The 20,965-nt window shown below is 39.9% G+C and overlaps 1 protein-coding gene across 2 annotated transcripts in view; it reads left to right on the top strand.

The window, feature by feature from the left end:
• The window catches only part of LAMB1 (laminin subunit beta 1), a 76,185-nt gene extending 59,001 nt beyond the window's left edge, over positions 1–17,184 (top strand). For both annotated transcript variants that reach the window (XM_068973103.1, XM_068973101.1), the window contains exons 25-34: positions 1,241–1,610; positions 4,318–4,502; positions 5,365–5,606; positions 8,151–8,354; positions 8,909–9,053; positions 11,697–11,904; positions 12,100–12,241; positions 14,624–14,800; positions 16,634–16,793; positions 16,916–17,184. In XM_068973103.1, the coding sequence (XP_068829204.1) occupies positions 1,241–1,610; positions 4,318–4,502; positions 5,365–5,606; positions 8,151–8,354; positions 8,909–9,053; positions 11,697–11,904; positions 12,100–12,241; positions 14,624–14,800; positions 16,634–16,793; positions 16,916–17,052 (1,970 nt within the window). In that variant the 3' untranslated portion in view covers positions 17,053–17,184. The remainder of the gene's footprint in view (positions 1–1,240; positions 1,611–4,317; positions 4,503–5,364; positions 5,607–8,150; positions 8,355–8,908; positions 9,054–11,696; positions 11,905–12,099; positions 12,242–14,623; positions 14,801–16,633; positions 16,794–16,915) is intronic.
• Positions 17,185–20,965: the final 3,781 nt, after the last annotated feature.

The following is a 20,965-nucleotide window of genomic DNA, read 5'->3' as shown; positions in this document are numbered from 1 at the left end:
GGATAAGGGGTGTGTGTGTGTGTGCATGCTCAGTTGTGTCCAACTCTTTGCGATCCATAGACTGAGGTCCGCCAGGCTCCTCTGTCCATGGTATTTTCCAGGCAAGAATACTGGAGCAGGTTGCCATTTCCTTCTCCAGGGGATCTTCACAACCCATGGATCAAACCCAAGACTCTTACGTTTCCTGCATTAGCAGACAGTTTCTTTACCCCTAGTGCCACCTACAGGCTTTTTGTTATTCAAGCACTGAACAAATAAAAATGTCAAGTGTTGATAGAAAACCAAGTTAGTCAACCAAGCTTTGGGACTCTGAGCCGGGGTTCAGTGACACAGGCATCGTGGTAAGTAATCTCAGCCACAGTCCACTGACCAAGAACACAGATTTCCCCCTTGCACCATTTGGTTCTGCCTCAGATGCCAACCCTGCTGGGCCAGTAAGAGGCTGGGACTGAATGGCTCCCGAGGCCTTTGCACTTCAGATGTTTTATCAGCCTGTGCTCTCAGTGCTGGAGGTGATTATCACAATGGCAGGCACCCACAAGCTGGATGATTCTTAACTGAAAGCCTTTCACCAGACAGAATTCCTGAGACTTCTTTCTCGTTTAGTTTTCTCTTTATCAACCTTATTGCATTTCATCAACCATTCACTGTTCTGTGACCAGGCAGAGGGATGGTTGCTTGCTCCTCGGTGCTCTATCTCAGGCCGGAGGCCTCATGTCTTCAGGGTGTCACCTGACAGACCCTGTCCTGTCCTGACAGGATCTACAGACAGGTCAAAGAAAGGGGAGCAGAGGCAAGACAGAGCTTAAAGGCACAGACCTGGAGCTGCAAAGTGCTGAGTTAGACTCCTGGCTTGGCTGCTTCCTTGCTGCAAGACTTGGCAGTCACGTAATCTCTCTAGACCTCAGTTTTCACATCTGTAAAACTGATGATTGTAATACTTGGATCCCATAGGGTTATTGTGAGGATTAAGTGAGACAGTGCCTATAAACCAGTTTGTACAGAGGCAGGTACAATGACGCACAATGGTGTTCACTTAAAGAAACATTTCTTATCACTATAATTGTTAAGCAGCTGTTAGCCAGGGTTGAGGTACCGCAGGTTGTGGGGGGAGCGGCTGTAGTCTCTGTGAGGGTCATTGGTAAACTGTCGTAGGCCATTTACAGACCTTCCTGTTGTAACAGTGGCTGAGGGTTCTAACTGCCTAGTGGCTCAGCCAGCATTGCTGTCTCCCTTCTAGCCTGTGACTGCGACCCCAGGGGCATCGAGACACCGCAGTGTGACCAGTCCACTGGCCAGTGTGTGTGTGTGGAGGGTGTGGAGGGTCCACGCTGTGACAAGTGCACCCGGGGCTACTCGGGCGTCTTCCCCGACTGCACACCCTGCCACCAGTGCTTTGCTCTTTGGGACGTGATCATCGCTGAGTTGACCAACAGGACCCAGAAGTTCCTGGAGAAAGCCAAGGCCTTGAAGATCAGTGGTGTGATTGGGCCTTACCGGGAGACTGTGGACTCGGTGGAGAAGAAAGTCAACGAGATCAGAGACATCCTGGCCCAGAGCCCAGCTGCCGAGCCACTGAAGAACATCGGGAATCTCTTTGAGGAAGCAGAGTAAGTAGTTGATAAGCCAGAGTAACAGCTCACAGTGTTGTTTCAACTTGGTGAATCAACAGCGTGGTGCTTCCATCAGGAGGGGTGGTCAGTGCTGTGAGGGAAAATAGATGCTGGGCATTCATTTTCTGGCAGTCACTGCTCTGGGCTTGGGGACGAGTGGACCCAGAGTTGCGGGGACTGCCCTGCAGAATGTGTCCACGTTATATTCAGCACTTTTCTCTGCAAACAATAATTCTTGGGCACCAGAAGGTCTGGATCCAGAGACAAACGGTCTATAACAGTCACAACTGGGTTACTTGGCTAGGCTTGTGAACTAAAATGACTCACGCTTCCAGGCTTCCCTTCTCGCCTGCCGTGGTGGGGAGGATACTCTTACTTTTCCCTTACAGAGTAAACAAAAGGATTGATCTATGAAATGGTAATGTAATTGCAGAAAACATTATAAGTTGTTGTCATATGTTTTGCTACTTCCAGGGAAATTCCATTACCACAAGTAAGACTCCTATTTCTAGGTTATTTCTACTGCTCAGCTATTGGTCCACTAGAGCCACCCTTCATTTGTCCAATTTTAACAGATTCCCTATGATGAAAATTCCTCTTCTTAGTCTTTCTCTGGGTAATCATATCTCTGATTGGAGAGTGTGTATTTTGCCAGTGAAAGCAGAGAGAATTGAGCTGAGTGATGCTGAACTTTTATGAGATTATTTTTCTCCCATTTCTCCCAGTTATCTTTCCTGTTCTCAAACATTCCAACTCCCTTTGCCAGAAAGGACCCCCAAAACAGCAAAATAAGATCTAGGCTAAACGACAAAACAGGAAAGGATATGGAGCATTGTGCTTCTCCAAACGCTACTGAGTTTTTATTATAGACTCCCCATTTGCCAGGAGCAGGGGGGTGGTTTCATGGCTAAATCCTATACATTCAGGCAGTAGTACACCATGCCAGAACTACAGGAGCAATTTTGTGTGGTGAGACTTTAATCAGCATCTCTAAGAAGTCAGATGGACTTTTCATTCATCTCCATACTGTGTATGAGAAGCAGGAAGCTAACAGCTGACATTAGCTCAAGTACCTTGTAGGAGGTCCTTCCTACAACTTCTACATTTAAAGTAACTGGTCCCTTGACTTCAAGCCTCAGATCTTGTGCCTAAGATCATGTGGTTGATCAGGGTGTTAGGAGATGTCTGATGTGAGGCGATAATGCATTTAATGAGGAATTTTACCTCATTAAAAAAAGACCACAGTACAGCTCAGCCTTCTTACATGTAGCGATAACAAGCCTTAAAAGGCCCTGGTCTGAATGCAACGCCACTTAAGAAATGATTTCTTGGACTTGGTGTCATGCACCTTAAGGGAGAACAAAAAACTCTGGTATCCTTCGGGAGCCTGCCAGAAGAGCAGTTACATTCCACCAATAACTCTGATTCTACCTTCACTCTGCATCAAATCACACAGATTGTAATCATCTCAGGAAAACTAATTTCATTTATCTATTTTCAACACAGTATCCAAGGATGCATGTTTTAGGATCCCGAGTGGCATTATTTAAAAATCTACAATGTAAGGTTTGATTTTTTTTTTTTAATTAATTACAACATTGTATGAGACCTGAGGAGAAATGAAAGCCTTCTGGGAATCAACAGATTAATAAAAGCAAAGCACTGGAAAAAAAGAAACTAGCCTCAGGTCAGGAAAAAAAGCCATCAGGTTCACAAAATGTAATTTAACCCACAAATCCTTTTAAGCACTTTTCCTTTGAGTTGGGTCATGGTATTATCTCAGCCTTAAATATCATTTTTCGAATGGCCCCCAACCTTTCAGCATCTCTACATTTTCCCAGTTTTTTTATAGGATTATATCCCTGAGAAGACAATTACACTCCATTAGGTGATACCCAGAGCTGAGGTCTTCGTGATTTGTACTTTCTTTGTGATAGTACACATATGCACACTGTATATGTGAGTAATTTACAAATAGATGCCTAAAGTACAGCTTTGGAGACAGGAAGATACAGAACAAAGGCAGTTGGGTTTGCATTCCAAATGAAATATTGTGCAAACCAAATGGTTATCATATTCCATCCTCAGTGATGCTGCTTGCTTTCTCAGGAAGAATGAAAGGGTTGCTTTGTTGGTGGAAGGTGGCTCCTTTGATGGGACTTTGTCTGAAGGGGGGTGTGCATGAAAAGCTTCTTTGCCTTGTTTCCACTGTCTTCCTGATGGCCATGGGACTTTCTTTCTGCATGTCTCACCTTGAAGGAGATCCCCGAGGTTCAGATAGGAGTGTTTTTGGCAGGTGGCTGGGAGCCATAATTCTACACGGGAGTCACTTATGTCTTTTGAGTTTGTGGAATTGTATGGGCTTGCAGCTGCTTATGTTACAGAGTAGGACGCACGCTCTGGATCTGTGCTCATGTTACATCAGATATTCAGAATCCCTCAAATAGCCCATCTGTCACAACACAGCTGAGTGGAACTGCTGTGTTTTCCTTCAAAGCGTTGACGAAAGAAAAATCATTCGATTTAACGTAATCTCTTAATGATAAGATTAAAACCAGTACTTGAAGATGAACTGTTACAAACTGCTGAATTGGTTTGAAATTACAGAGTAATGGATACAGTATTAGTGGAAAATGCAGAAATGAGACTTCACATTTTCCCTTGAGTTTCTTGCCCTTAAGTTCATTTACCCTTCTCTTTACAGGAAACTAACTAAAGATGTCACAGAAAAGATGGCACAAGTAGAAGTGGATTTGTCTGACACAGCTATGCAAAATAACAGCACAGCCAGACAACTAGACACTCTACAGGCAGAAGCAGAAAGTCTAGATAACACAGTGAAAGAGCTTGCTGAACAGTTGGAATTTATCAAAAATTCAGATATTCGGGGTGAGCATTTTTTTTAATGCAAACACTTACTCCTGGACAATGGATTTTACTCTGTCTAACCTTTTAATGGAGCACTTTCAGAAGAAAAGTAAGTGCTTTGTAATAAATTTTAAAGCTTTTCCTCATTGAGTCTCTGGCACAAAGGAGGATTAAAGTCTTCATTTTATCAATGCGGGATGTGGGGCACAGAAGGGATCGCATGGAGTGGGCAGTGGTCTTTGTGTTAGAATGGCATCCCATTTAGTGGTTTACCTCCTTCATATGACTTGAAAAGGGGCTCTTATAAAAAGTTAAGAAATCAAGTTGATACTTCTGCAAATCGTTTTATATTCAAGAATGTTACTTGACCAGGAAATCACATTTGCAAATCATTTATTGATATTGTAGGCCATATTATATAGGACCCTCTCCCCCCAAAGCAAAAGAAATTAAAACATGTCAGATCATCCTGATTGCTTGTTTTTTTTAGCTAGTTCCTTTAAAGCCAAAACATGTCAGGCTGTTTTATGTATATAACATTAGCCATTTGAGTGGATATAAACAGTTAAATGAGAAAAGGGAAAACTCATCTGGGCATGTAATCTACAAGTTGTCTCACACCAGCTATTTAGAAAGAACTGGAGGCTTGCCTGTGTAGGAACAAAATCTTCATGACTGACTTAATTTTTTAATCCAGATGTTTGGCATCCTCCAGAGCCACAGTTAGGTGCCAGTGGAACAAAGCATATTCATTGTTCATGAGAAGAAAGTTGTATTTCTTTAAGCTTTTTATTCTTTGAATTTTAAAATAAAACCATATGGTCAGTTTAGGGAGATTGGGTACAAGGGGATTAACTGTGGGCAATTTCATCTCATGCTCTAGGAGCCTTGGACAGCATTACCAAGTATTTCCAGATGTCTCTAGAGGCCGAGGAGCGTGTGAATGCCTCCACCACAAATTCCAACAGCACGGTGGAGCAGTCTGCCCTCAATAGAGACAGGGTGGAAGATTTGATGTTGGAGCAAGAGTCACAGTTCAGAGAGAAACAAGAGGAGCAGGCCCGCCTTCTGGATGAACTGGCAGGCAAACTACAAAGTCTTGACCTTTCAGCTGCTGCTGAAATGGTAAGGTTTGAGAGTTTGGCCCCCAGGCTGCCATGTTACAAGAGAAAAAAATACCCTGCTTTGTCTTTAACACTGTCCACTTTACAGATGAGTCAGCAGGAGGGAAACCGGTCTCTGGCCCAGTCTGGGGTATCTGTGACCAAGCCAGATTAAAAACAGCAGCATGTGAGTTTCCGCCTTCCTCTCTCACAGCAATTTCTCTGTGGTACAACCAAAGAATCAGGACTACTCTCCCATGCTGCTGAATTGACTCACTTCTTATCTAAATGGGATTCTTTTTATACTGTGGACATTTTTTTTTAAACTTTGTTCTGACTTGAAGTGCAAATTGCATCCCAGTGAAGCAATTCAGAATCATTCTGAGAGAGACTTCCTAAAAAAAAATAAAGGAAGCTAAAGAATTTTTTTTGATGGATAGGTTATTAGTTAAAATGTTCCTTTGTCCTAGTAACTTTACCTTGTTAAGAGTAACCTGAGACCAGCCTAGAAAGTAAATTTATTTCCCAGAAGCTTTTAAAAAATAACTCTGGAGTGAAATGAAATTGAGTGGTGAGTTTAATGGAAATCAGGCAGAAAGCAAAAAAAAAAAAAAAATCCAAACTAAGTTTTCCTTCCTCTTGCTCCCTTACTATTTTTCACAGAATACTTTATCTGAGAGAAGCTGCAGGGTGTTGTTTATGTACCTTTATGAGGCTTCTGCTCTCTTGGCTTTAGAAATAGAGGATCAGTACAAGAAGGGGTAAAGTGAATTCATGGGAGGCTGGGAGTTCAGACTTCATTACAATTTTGTCTTGGTGACAGTCCTCCCTTCCTGAAACAGACAACACTGTGCTGTATTATGACAAAGTTAATTGATGCCTACAAGACTGTTTTCGTTACCTTAGGAAACTTGATAGCATCTAATGGAAAGTTAGGAGACCTCTTACCATTTGTTTAATATAGAAACAGAGGCCTAGAGCAATATGTACTTGCACCTAACATGAGACAAAGCTGCCATACACAGGCGTGAAACACCAGTTCTCTCAGTCTTTCTTCAATACTGACTCCTTCCTTATAAATTCTAATTAAAGCTAGTCATCACAAGTTTCTCCAAACTAAAATGAAAAGCGGCTAAGTATGCTAGAGTATGTCTGCTTTGCAGCAGGGGCACCTTGGGAATAGGTGGCCTGCGGGCAGGTTCCTCCGGCTGTTAAGAACGGGAGCCCTGCTTGTGCCTGCTTTCCATCAGGTGAGTGGCCCAGAAACTTGCCACCTTCTTCCCATCTCTCATTGTATGTGCCTGTTAATAATCTTGTGAGAACTCCCTTTTTAGGTTGCACACTACCACTTTTTGTGTAGAAAGATTTTTGCTCCTTTGTTTTTCCAGGACCTTCAGTTCTGTCTTTGTGTGTATTTAGTTAGACTGATCATGTTTTCTTCCAGGCCTGCCAGGCTGATGAAATAAAACAGATCTTCTAGGGTGTTAGAATGTTTTTAGAAAGTATCCCTGAGGTCTTAAGCCTTCTTGATTAAGGCTTGTGTTCTTGTATAGCATGCAGAATACACTTTATTTTCTGAAGATTTTTATGTGCTATAAACCAGATACATGAAAGAGTATTATTTTAAGAGATAATAGGGTAATTATCACAGAACTATTAAGTTATAGAGTAGACTGTATTTTGAAAAAACTACTCTTCTTAAAAGAAGTACTAGCATGCTTTGTTTGGGAGTGTTCTATTTTTTCACTATTGTATAGTTTTTCGCTCTTTTCAAGATGAGCATTTTCCACAAAATAGCTCTAAACACAGTTTGTCTTCCTGCTCAGCCTTTTCTGTCATTTAGCAAACCTGTAATTTATCAATTTGCCATACATATTCTACAACCAAGCCTTTGGAAGTTTCTGGCAGGTGAGAAAGCAGGAGTCTGGCAGGGGTTATTTGGAAAAGTTATACCCACCTTTATTTTCTCTCTTCCTCTCTAATGTGGAATGTTCCCCACTTCTGCTAAAAGTCCAACCAACCTACTCTCCTTCCCCAGCTACAATCCTCAGTAATCTCCATCTGCTTTCCTTCTTACTTGATCTGACCTATTTTTGGCTGTTTTCCCTAGAGTTATCTTGTCTTCCTAACTAGACATAAAGTTACTAAAAGGCCTGATTATGGGTCTTTTATATCACTCTTTTTACCAGAACAGTTAACAGGCTACTAGGTCTAAAGAAGGTTCTCAATACCATTTTTTCTTTCAGTAAATTCAACCAGTTAGGAGAAAGGAGATGCATTCTTTGGCTTTATCAGCAGACTTCAACTGGATGGAGCAGAGCCCCTATGTATGGTATTAGGGCAGAAGGTACTGAAAGCACTGATGCAGGGTTAAATCACTCTTGCCTTGGAAGGAAGCAAGCTGGCTTATCCCTAAGCTCTTTGCTCCTCTCTATCCTAAACACTTTTCCAAACACCCTTGCTGAGGACCACCTACATACTCTCTTGGGCCACCCAGGCCCTGCACAGCTGTTGGCTACCTTGGACTCACTCTGCACCCCGTGCTTGTTGGTTGGCTTTGTTGCAGACGTGTGGAACGCCTCCAGGGGCCTCCTGTTCCGAGACTGAATGTGGCGGCCCAAACTGCAGAACTGACGAAGGGGAAAAGAAGTGTGGCGGGCCTGGCTGTGGTGGGCTGGTCACTGTTGCACACAGCGCCTGGCAGAAAGCAATGGACTTTGACCGAGATGTCCTGAGTGCCCTGGCTGAGGTGGAACAGCTCTCCAAGATGGTAATTCAGAGGATGGCCTATTTTTGTTGGCTTTCAGTCATGGAGGACCTAAAAGGGAGAAATCAATCTCCAATGCTGACTAAGAAAAGGCAAAAGTTTTTGTGAGATCAGGGAGATGAGGTTTTATTCATAGGTGGGCTAAGAATTTGCTTATTTCTCATTATGATAATTTGAAATATCCATGTTAATAACCATGGGTCCAGGGTTATGCATACATCCAGCTTTTATTTCAATTAAGCTTTTATTCTTCTGAAGTGACATTATTAACACCATGTTAACTGAAGTATGTATGTTGGAACCTGAGAAAAAGACTATCTTACAGGTCAAAAAACGGGGGGAAAAATTGTATATGCTAGCCCTAGCTATGTTAAGACCACTGTATAGGAATTGATATACTGATTACTCTGTCTACACAGTAGTATGGTTGAATGCGAGACATTTCTAAAAGCCATGATTCCAAATACTTAAGTTTTTCATCATTTTCTGGACCATCTATAGTATTCTCGTCACTTTGAGTGACATTGTTCCATGGGTATTTTATTCCCCATATATAGGTCTCTGAAGCAAAACTGAGGGCTGATGAGGCAAAACAGAATGCTCAAGATGTTCTGCTGAAAACCAATGCTACCAAAGAAAAAGTGGACAGGAGCAATGAGGATCTGAGAAATCTGATCAAGCAAATCAGGAACTTTTTGACCCGTAAGGAATTTTTTCATTTTACTTTTAGACATTTCTTCCTATCTTGGAATATAAAACAAATTGTTATGTGTTGGAGAGGCCATAATTCAAATCTGCAGTTTTGATAAAATCAACTTCTTGCAGGGGATAAAATACTTGTAAATTTTAAAGTATTTCCATATTAAGAAATACTTTATGTTTAGTTCAGTTCAGTCGCTCAGTCGTGTCCGTCTCTTTGTGACCCCATGAATTGTAGCATGCCAGGCATCCCTGTCCATCACCAATTCCCAGAGTTTACTCAAACTCATGTTCATCGAGTCGGTGATGCCATCCAGCCATCTCATCCTCTGTCGTCCCCTTCTCCCCCTGCCCCCAATCCCTCCCAGCATCAGAGTCTTTTCCAATGAGTCAATTCTTCACATGAGGTGGCCAAGGTATTGGAGTTTCAGCTTTAGCATCAGTCCTTTCAATGAACACCCAGGACTGATCTTTAGGATGGACTGGTTGGACCTCCTTGCAGTCCAAGGGACTCTCAAGAGTCTTCTCCAACACCACAGTCCAAAAGCATCAATTCTTCGGCGCTCAGCTGTCTTCACAGTCCAACTCTCACATCCATACATGACCAATGGAAAAATCATAGCCTTAACTAGATGCACCTTTGTTGGCAAAGTAATGTCTCTGCTTTTTAATATGCCATCTAGGTTGGTCATAACTTTCCTTCTAAGGAGTAAGCGTCTTTTAATTTCATGGCTGTAATCATCATCTGCAGTGATTTTGGAGCCCCCAAAAAATAAAGTCTGACACTGTTTCCCCATCTATTTTCCATGAAGTGATGGGACAGGATGCCATGATCTTCGTTTTCTGAATGTTGAGCTTTAAGCCAACTGTTTCACTCTCCTCTTTCACTTTCATCAAGAGGCTTTTTAGTTCCTCTTCACTTTCTGCCATAAGGGTGGTGTCACCGGCATATTTGAGGTTATTGATATTTCTCCCAGCAATCTTGATTCCAGCTTGTGCTTCTTCCAGCCCAGCGTTTCTCATGATGTACTCTGCATATAAGTTAAATAAGCAGGGTGACAATATACAGCCTTGACGGACTCCTTTTCCTACTTGGAAGCAGTCTGTTGTTCCATGTCCAGTTCTAACTGTTGCTTCCTGACCTGCATACAGATTTCTCAGCTGCATATAAATAATCTCTAATTATGTAGATATAAGACATACTTGATGTGATACCCAAGTAGTAAGTCAAGAAGTCGAATATGTACTATGAGAACTGAATTTGGAACTTGTGTTAGAGAATACATGTAATATCATTAGAACCTTAATTATAAGGATTTTTTTTGGCATTGTCCCCAAAGCTTTGTAATCCTATTGTTTTCAGGATATTTTATTTATGGTTGGATAGCTCTATACCTTAAGCATTCTGTACAGAAATAGAAAATCTCCAGGATTTGTGGTCCAGCTCATAAATGTTGCTGGTCACAGTTTGAGTCCCATGAGTGAGGATGGTTGTGGTCACAAGTTAAAACTCTCAACTGAAATGGACATAATCAAAACAGAGATGTCTAATACATAAAGTTCAGTAGTAGTTCCATGATTCTGCAATCCATGCATTTCTCATCTTTCTGCTCTTTCATTTTAATTAAGAATATCAACTCTTCTCAGGCTTGCTCCTCCTCATTACAAGGTGGCTGCCAAAGCTCCACTTCATTGTATCATTTTTAAATAGAGGAAATCTTTCCCAGAAGTCTTCGAAAAGTCATTTCCATAAATCTTATTGGCCAGAAATGAGTATCACATGTATAGATGTCACTGATAAAGTAATTCCATACAGTAATGGGACTACTGTAATTGGTAGGCTAATCAGTATTTAACTCTGAGCCGATAACCTTACATTAACTTACAGGTTGGTACCTGAACAAAATCAGTATTCTGTTAGTAAGGAAAAAGGGAGAATAACTTAGTAAGTTAAAGAGCCAACAGTATTTGCTAAGAATATCTTACAGAATATTCTGTGATGGTCATCATTCAATTGTGTATTTCCCTGGGCTTTATAATTTTAATATTCAGTTTAAAAAAAAAAAAGCTTAAAAATCAATGACATACTTAGAATTTAAACTCTGGTATTTTTTCATGTCTTTTCACACTTGACATTTGAAACTCCTTGAAGACAACTATATTGACTCTCTTGCTTCTCTGACTGGATTCTCTAATTTCCTGAATCCAGGTAATTTATTAGGGATTTCAACACTTATGTCTGCGTTTACAGCAGTAGTAGTCTTTCAACTGAAAAAGTTTTCATTGCCTTTTAGGATCAAGTTCCAGCTTTTTACCTTTGCCTGTAGAGTTTTCACTCAACTTCCACATAACATGCTCTGCCCATCCTGTCTCTCCATCCAGAGATGTTCTTTCTTCTCTCAAACCCTCTCATCCTTCAACACCCTCCAGAGTCTTTCCTGACAACCCCAGCTTGTCACCAACTCCAGTAGTACGCGTTGTCTACATTACTTTTTCTGTGTGTAGGTCTCATCTCCCCAACTCAAATTCAAAACCCTTAAATAGGAAGTACCGTTGCTTGGTATAACCCCACCAGGCTGAACACACAGTAGTAGATGACCGATATGGTTGAAAGAGTGAACCATCTTTGCTTTTTACTTTTAACAGAAGATAGTGCTGATCTAGACAGCATTGAAGCAGTTGCTAACGAAGTCTTGAAAATGGAAATGCCTAGCACTCCACAGCAGTTACAGAACTTGACAGAAGATATTCGTGAACGAGTTGAAAGCCTTTCTCAAGTAGAGGTTATTCTACAGCAAAGTGCGGCTGACGTTGCCAGAGCTGAGATGTTGTTAGAAGAAGCTCAAAAAGCCAGGTATCTGAACACAATATTATATGCCATTTAGTGGAGCTCATTTTGTGTATCTAGCATCTTTTCTTTCATCAGTGAAATTTCTCAATGAGTGACCGGTGGGAGTCTCTCTGCATCACTTCAGGAAAGCTGGTCTTTAAAAGAAGACCAAGTACTTTTTTCTTGTTCACATGTTATCACCCTGTTCTTTTTACTCAGCAAAAGTGCAACAGATGTTAAAGTTACTGCAGACATGGTAAGGGAAGCTCTGGAAGAAGCAGAAAAGGCCCAGATTGCAGCAGAGAAGGCAATTAAACAAGCAGACGAAGACATCCAGGGAACCCAGAACCTGCTCACTTCGGTAAGAGACTGTATAGGAGAGAACACTCACACACACATTTGTCAGAAAAGAAGCGCATCTGACAGTTACCTATAAAAATTCTTACAGCTGAACATCAAAGGAGTCCTTTAATAAATCTGAACTACTCCCTTAGCACAGATGCTAAAAGTCTTCTTTTCTAGGGAAAAAAAGGAGCCTGAAAACAAACATTAAACCCCCCTTTCATTTGCATCCCCACAAAAAGCCTTATGAAAGATAGTAAGAGTTTCCATTTCCTTCAAGGAATAAGATTCTATTTGGTATGAAACATACTATTAATTAATATTCAGTTTTAGAGCATCTCCAGATGGAGAGACAGGATGGGCAGAGCAAGCTTTTACAGCCCCAAAGCAACTACATACTTAAGACTAGATTTATGAGGTGATCATTCACAAAAACTTTACTAGTTTTAAAAACCACTGGAAAGCAATGAATTAAATTGTCTGCTTCTAACACCTAATTTTAGATGAACCTGATAGAGCTCTTACTTCCCAGATGGCTCAGTGGTAAAGAATCCACCTACCAATGCAGGAAACGGGTTCAATTCCTAGGTCAGGAATATCCTCTGGAGAATGAAATGGCAACTCCCTCCAGTATTCTTACCTAGAAAATCCCATGGACAGAAGAGCCTGGCGGGCTACAGTCTATGGGGTTGCAAATGAGTCAGACATGATTTAGCAACTAAACAGCAACAATAGAGCTCTTACAGCTAGACAATCTGCTTTATGCAGAATGCATGGGAAACCTACACACAGAACACCCTTAGAGCCTACCAAATATTAAAGACATTCATTAAAAAAATAATTACTCAGATGGTATTTAGTGCTCTATTCTAAAAACTTAAAACTCTGAAATAGGATGCTTCTCTTACTTGCTGCCAATCCCCCTTCTCAAGACAACAACCCATCATATTTAAAAACCTGGGAGATGGTTTTTCAGTCTGCTTTCCCTACTATTAGTTAATATAAGCCCATCTTCCTCTATTCCATTACTCTCAGTAAAATGAAGCCAGACAGTTCTTCAGTCACTTTAAGTTTTGAGTATATATATATATGGCCCTTTGTTTGGGCTACTTAATCAAGTTTAGAAAAATTTTATTTTCCCACCAGTCTATGTTCTAACCCTTTGCTTTATCTCTAGGTTTTTCAATCTTGTCAGTGTGCTGTTAACATGTAAATGAACTTTAAGTGACTTTTAAAAAAATGACTATTTTGGAAAGCAAAATGGAAACTATTAATCAAATTGTAGATGAGATATTTGGCTTGATGATGCAATTTATTTAAAGATGAAACCTTGGAGGGTAGGAAATGTTTCAGGTAAACAGTTGAGAAAGAGAAGCTCTAAACCATACTAATGAAAGCTTGACACAAAACTATTCACTTACTTACTCTAAGTGTTGTTTTCTAAGAATAACTACTCCCTAAGAATTGTTTTCTAACTAATGGGTGAACTCTCAGATCAAGAATCGTTTGGTTTGAAATACTTACAACTTTGAGCATACATGTATACTGATCCATTAGTTATGACATTATTCTGCTATTCTACAGAACAGAACCATCCTTGAAGATAATTTTTTTTAAAAAATTAGGTGCTCAGTGAAATTGGTTCTTCTGTCATGGGTCAGGCTTACTTTGGCTAGCTTTAAAAAAAAAAATCAGTATTTATTGATTATACTTTGAAAAGAGATCAAACATGGACCCTCCCCAGTTGCCCAGATACTTTTTCCCTAAATAATTCTTCAGTACTTACAGCTTCCAGTTGTAACTTTCCCAGATCTATGCCACATGACAATCCTATAGTATTTTCATAGTTTTAACATTCCTGGTTTCCAGTTTTTCATTAATTAGCTCAAAACACTCAAGTTAACTTTGCAGGTAGCTCCTAAAGTGCTTTAATCTCCACTACTAGAGCTTAACATTTACAGCTGACAGAAAAAAAACTAAAATTGACTGGAAGTTACAGTTTTCTCACCCACATTAATTTAGAAAGTTATGTGGCTATCCCTTTGCTCTCATCAGCTTTCTTGTGAACACTGTTTAGCCAGAGTGTGCAGGTGTCCTTGAAATGCTTTCTTGGCATATCAAACTGCCTGGGGGTGGTTCAGTAAGAAAAAATTCACGTACATTTCAGCCTAGACTGTCAGAAGTACTGAAAGGATAAAATATATGGATGTAGCAGAGACTATTTTGAAGTTGGGCACTTTAATCAGCTTTCTTGAAATTTTTAGTAATTACTTCTGTTGTTCTAGAGCAATGGCACAGCGCCTTTTAAATCTTAAATCTTCCTCTACACTTGAATTCATAGCACTTGCTACCACTTCTTGAATTAATGGCTTGCTGAATATAATCCATTATATACTTTCAGATAGAGTCTGAAACAGCAGCTTCTGAGGAAACTTTGTTCAATGCTTCCCAGCGCATCAGCGAGCTAGAGAGGAATGTGGAAGAACTTAAGCGGAAAGCTGCCCAGAATTCTGGGGAGGCAGAATATATTGAAAAAGTAGTATACACTGTGAAACAAAGTGCTGAAGATGTTAAGAAGGTAAGTATAGCTTTGTTATTGCACAGCTGTGTGGGCAAGGGAGCAACTGCTCTTCTCTAGGCCTTCCTTGGGATGGACTTAACATGGTTATTCATCGGAAACATCTTGGGTGACCTGTTTTGAAACAGCAGTCTTTACAGACAAAGATGGAAAAGAGTGGGAGTGGATATGAAAATACCCGTACATGAGATGTAGGCCCTCAAATCCAAACTTGGTTAAGGGTTTAGAAAAATGAAATTAATTTAACAAGCATATTGAACTTGTATTTCAATTAGGAAGAGCTTTATGGCAAACAGTAAATTACCTGGCCATTTGAGAAATCTTTAAAAGCAGGGTAGAAAATGCTTAAAGGATCCCTAACAGACAACAGCATCTCTCACCTCTTCTGTGCTCATTTGGAATTAACCACCTCTTCCTTCTCACTGGAAGGTGCTATATTTTTTTGCAGAGAAAAGTCTCAAGCCCCAATTTTCCCTAGAAGCCAAGTAATTACTCAAACACATTTAATTGTTAAATTTGTGTCAGTAAATATTTATCACTAAAGAAACCTTTTAAAACTTTTCAGAGGAGTGTTGAAACTCTTAAATGAATAGTAGGAAGCTATAAACTGAATGAAATCAAGACTTTTCCTAGCAGCTACTGTAGTTTTTAGGCATTATTACAGGTAACTTCCCTATAACTTGAGTTTGGGAAAGAGAACAGCAAGTTCACTGCCCCATCTTTTTCACTGTGGGCTAGTTTCCTGCAGGTCTAAGAACATAAATCAACCAAGTAGTCATCTTACAGGACAATCTGCATAAATATTAAACTTGATTACAAATAAACAGTAAAACCTTGACAATGAAATTCTTCTATAAATAGCTATTGTTTGAACAGCGTTCCTAAAAAGAATGACTAAAATCTTGCCTCTGGTTTACTGGTTTCAAGTCACTGTCAATCCTAAATTAGTCAACGGTCCTCCCACTTTTTTCTGATGTCTAAATATTTGGATCTTGGCACACCTACCTTTGAGGAAATCTATTTCTCTAACTCTTCTTCCATGAATTTTCCTACAACACGGGCAAAGAAAAAGCCAGTCCCCCAGGGACCTACAGCAACTCCACCATGTCTTTGACATCTTTCCATTAAAAAAAAATCATGTCAGGAACAAAACTCAGTCATTTGTGGAGACATGGACAGACCCAGAGACTAATACAGAGTGAAGTAAGTCAGAAACAGAGGAAAAAAACGCTGTACATTAACACACAGATATGGAACCTGAAAAAATTGATATAGACAATCTTATTTACAAAGCAGAGAGATAGAGATGTACAGAACAAACCTATGGATACCAAAGGGGAATAGGGAGTTGGGGGGTGAGATGAATTGGGAGATTGGGATCGACATGACTTATCTATACTATTGATACTGTCTATAAAATAGGTAAGTAATGAGAACCTGCTGTATAGCAAAGGAAACTCTCTACTCAGTGCTCTGTGATGACCTAAATGGAAAAGAAATCCAAAAAGCAGGGGACACACACATACATACAGGTGACTCACTTTGTTGTAGAAACTAACACAACACTGTAAAGCAACTACACTCCGGTAATAACTGAAGAATATAGAAAATAAAAGTAAACAATTATGTCAGTGTTGTATATAATTATACCATTTCAAGTTAATGTCTTCAGTTACTTACTCTTGTGTAGCTTGAAACCTGAGTACCTGTGGTGATGGCCTTTAATTCAGAATGCTAGCTGTGCAAGTTAGCACCTACGTGATCTAATACTGCCACAATTGTATTACTGACACTAACATTATTACCTTTTTCTACCAAAATGTGGAACTGCAGACTCTGGACAATGAACTTGATGAAAAGTACAAGAAAGTAGAAAACTTAATTGCCAAGAAAACTGAAGAGTCAGCAGATGCCAGAAGGAAAGCAGAAATGCTACAAAATGAAGCAAAAACACTTTTGGCTCAAGCAAACAGCAAACTGCAACTCCTGAAAGGTAGATTTTTTTAACTTGTTATTTTCTTAGAGTTTATTTAAAATAAAAGTACCATTCACTCTGTTTCAAGCACTTAGAGCCTTATAATAACTGCTCAGACCTTTTATTTTTATCTCCCACAGATTTAGAAAGAAAATATGAGGACAATCAAAAATATTTAGAAGATAAAGCTCAAGAATTAGTAAGATTGGAAGGAGAAGTTCGTTCACTCCTAAAGGATATAAGCCAGAAAGTTGCTGTTTATAGCACCTGCTTGTAACAAAGGAGGGGGAGCTGTAAGTAAAAGATGGCTGAGGTGACCAAAGCAAAATCATTACCTTTTAAAAACTGACTTAATGATCTTCAAAATAAAACTCAACCTATTTAATATTTTTAATCGCCACATTTTGTATGGAGTTAAATAAAGTACAAAGCTTTTATATAAATATATATTGAGTATATTTTTCCTGATTTAGCATTCATGAATTCCTTTAACAAAGAAGGCTATTTTTGTGGTATGCATTTATAAGCTCACTGATTGTCTCCATGGAGATGCTAATTTCTGTTATGTCTATAGGCCAGTATCACTCATCTGTTCAGGTCGATATCCTCCACAAATCTACCCCCAAAATCACCTCCCAGTTGGATTCCCAGATAGAAATTAGAAAGGAAGGAAGTACCCTAAGCTACCCTCACCATTTCAGTGGCTGCTCAGTTGATCCAAATCTATTGTAAGTATTCCTTACTCTAGAAAAGAGAACAAAAAAGCAGCAACTTTTAGGGATGTGTTGAAACTAGAAATCAAGCACAGAGAAAGCATCCAGAAAAAAACAACTGCATGCAGACTAAACAACATCCTAATAAAAAACCAATAGGTCAAAGAGGAAATCCAAAAGGAAATTTAAAAATACCCTGAGACAAATGACAATTAAAAAAACACACATACAAATCTATGGGATGCAATAAAGCAGTGACAGCAGTTCTGAGTGATGCAGGCCTTCTTTAAGAAACAAAAACATCTCAAAAAACCTTAACCCACAACCTAGAAGAATTAGAAAAAGAACAAACAAAACACAGTCAACAGAAGGAAGGAGATAATATAAAGAAATCACTGTTAATACCACAGATTTATATGCTGGGAACTATGAAATATTAATAAAGGAAATTAATGTCTCAAGGAAATGGAAAAATATCCCAAACTCTTGGATTGGGAGAATTAATATTAAAATGGCAATACTATCCAAAGCAATTACAGATTTAATGTGATCTCTATCAAGATTCCCAAAGAATAGCAAGGAGAGATAAGAAAGCCTTCCTCAGTGATCAATGCAAAGAAATAGAGGAAAACAACAGAATGGGAGAGACTAGAGATCTCTTTAAGAAAATTAGAGACACCAAGGGAACATTCCATGCAAAGATGGGCACAATAAAGGAAAGAAATGGTATGGACCTAACAGAAGCAGAAGATATTAAGCAAAGGTGGCAACAATACACAGAAGAACTATATTAAAAAAAAAATCTTCATGACCCATATAACCACGATGGTGTGATCACTCATCTATAGTCTGACATCCTGGAATGCGAAGTCAAGCAGGCCTTAGGAAGCATCACTACAAACAAAGCTAGTGAAGGTGATGGAATTTCAGCTAAGCTATTTCAGATCTTAAAAGATGACGCTGTGAAAGTGCTGCACCCAATATGCCAGCAAATCTGGAAAACTCAGCAGTGGCCACAAGATTGGAAAAGGTCAGTTTTCATTCCAATCCCAAAGAAAGGCAATGCCAAAGAATGCTCAAACTACCACACAATTACACTCATCTCACACGCTAGTAAAGTAATGCTCAAAATTCTCCACGCCAGGCTTCAGCAATACGTGAACCGTGAACTTCCAGATGTTCAAGCTGATTTAGAAAAGGCAGAGGAACCAGAAATCAAATTGCCAATATCCACTGGATCACAGAAAAAGCAAGAGAGTTCCAGAAAAACATCTACTTCTGCTTCACTGACTATGCCTTTGACTGTGTGGATCACAATAAACTGTGGAAAATTCTGAGATGGGAATCCCAGACCACCTGACCTGCCTCTTGAGAAATCTGTATGCAGGTCAAGAAGCAACAGTTAGTCCTGAACATGGAACAACAGACTGGTTCCAAATTGGGAAAGGAGTACATCAAGGCTGCATATTGTCACTGTGCTTATTTAACTTAGATGCAGAGTACATCACGTGAAACGCTGGGATGGACGAAGCACAAGCTGGACTCAAGGTTGCTAGGAGGAATATCAATAACCTCAGATATGCAAATGACACCACCCTTATTGGCAGAAAGTGAGGAGGAACTAAAGAGCCTCTTGATGAAAGTGAAAGAGAAGAGTGAAAAAGCTGACTTAGTTAAAACTCAACATGCAGAAGACTAAGATCATGGCATCTGGCCAGTCCCATCACATGGCAAATAGATGGGGTAACAGTGACAAACTTTATTTAGCAGGGGAGGGGGGGGCTCCAAATCACTGCAGATGGTGACTGCAACCATGAAATTAAAAGATGCTTGCTCCTTGAGAAGAAAAGTTATGACCAACCTAGACAGCATATTAAAAAGCAGAGACATTACTTTGCCAAAGTCAAAGCTACGGTTTTTCCAGTAGTCATGAATGGATGTGAGAGTTGGAATATATAAGCCAAAGAATTGATGCTTTTGAACTGTGGTGTTGGAGAAGACTCTTGAGAGTCCCTTGGACTGCAAGGAGATCCAACCATCCTAAAGGGGATCCTAAGGGCCATCGCAAAGGAGATCAGTCCTGAATATTCATCGGAAGGACTGATGCTGAAACTCCAATACTTTGGCCACCTGATGCGAAGAAGTGACTTCTTTGAAAAGACCCTGATGCTGGGAAAGATCAAAGGCGGGAGGAGAAGGGGACAACAGGATGAGATGGCTGGATGGCATCACCGACTCAATGGACATGAGTTTGAGTAAAATCTGGGAGTTGGTGATGAACAGGGAGGCCTGGCGTGCTGCAGTCCATGGGGTCACAAAGCGTTGGACACAACTGAGCTACTGAACTGAACTATCAAGTTACCCATGACATTTTTCACAGAACTAGAACAAACCCTAAAATTTGTATGGAACCATTAAAGACCCAGAATTGCTAAAGCAATCCTGAGGGGTGAGGGGAAAAAAAAAAAATCTGGAGCAACGCTCCCAGAGTTCAAACAATGCTACAAAGACACTACTATAGCAGTCAAAAAGATATGGCATTGGTACAAGACATATGGATCAATGGAACAGAATGGAGTCCAGAAATACACCCACACACCTACCACCAACTTTTGACAAAGGAGGCAAGGATATACAATGAGAAAGACAGTCTCTTCAGCAAGTGGTGTTGGGACAGCCACATATAAATCAATGAAGTTAGAACACAGCCTCACACCATACACAGAAATAAAATGGCTAAAATGAAATAATACCATTTGCAGTAATACGGATGGATCTAGAGATTATCATACGAAGTGAAGTAAGTTAGAAAGAGAAACAAATACCATATGATTATACCATATGATTATCATTGACATAGGATGAGATAGTCAGATAGCATCACAGATCCACTGGACATGAATCTGAGCAAACTCCAAGAGACTGGAAGACAGAGGAGCCTGGGCTGCTGCAATGTATGGTATAGCGAAAAGACATGTCTTAGCAGCTCAACAACCACCACCACTTATATGTGGAATTAAAATAGGATACAAATCAGCATATATATGAAACAGACTCAGATAAAGAAGAGACTTATGGCTGCCACAGCAGAGAGGGCATAGGGAGGAAAGGAATGGGAATTTGAGATTAGCAAAGGCAAACTGTTATATACAGCATGGATAAACAAGGTCCGACTGTAGAGCACAGGGAAGCATACTCATGATCCTCTGACAAGTCATAAGGGAAAATATATATAGGTATAACTGAGTCACGCTGCTGTACACAAGAAATTGATACAAATTATAAATCAACTGGACTCCAATAAAATTTTTAAAATCCAGAGGGCTGTCACCTACAACAGGGCTACGGTTGCTGAAGAGAATGTTTAAATTTGAGCCAACGTTTAGGGACACTGCTTATGCCAAGTGGGCAGGTCTACTTAAAAGTACAGAAGGATGCTGTCATTTCTCAGATCTTACATTGTATTTTATTTAATTT

This window comes from Capricornis sumatraensis, chromosome 5, assembly GCF_032405125.1.
Source record: "Capricornis sumatraensis isolate serow.1 chromosome 5, serow.2, whole genome shotgun sequence".
NCBI classification, from domain to species: Eukaryota; Metazoa; Chordata; class Mammalia; order Artiodactyla; family Bovidae; genus Capricornis; species Capricornis sumatraensis.
The sequence above is the reverse complement of the archived record's forward strand: the minus strand, read 5'-3'. Positions and strand labels throughout refer to the sequence as shown.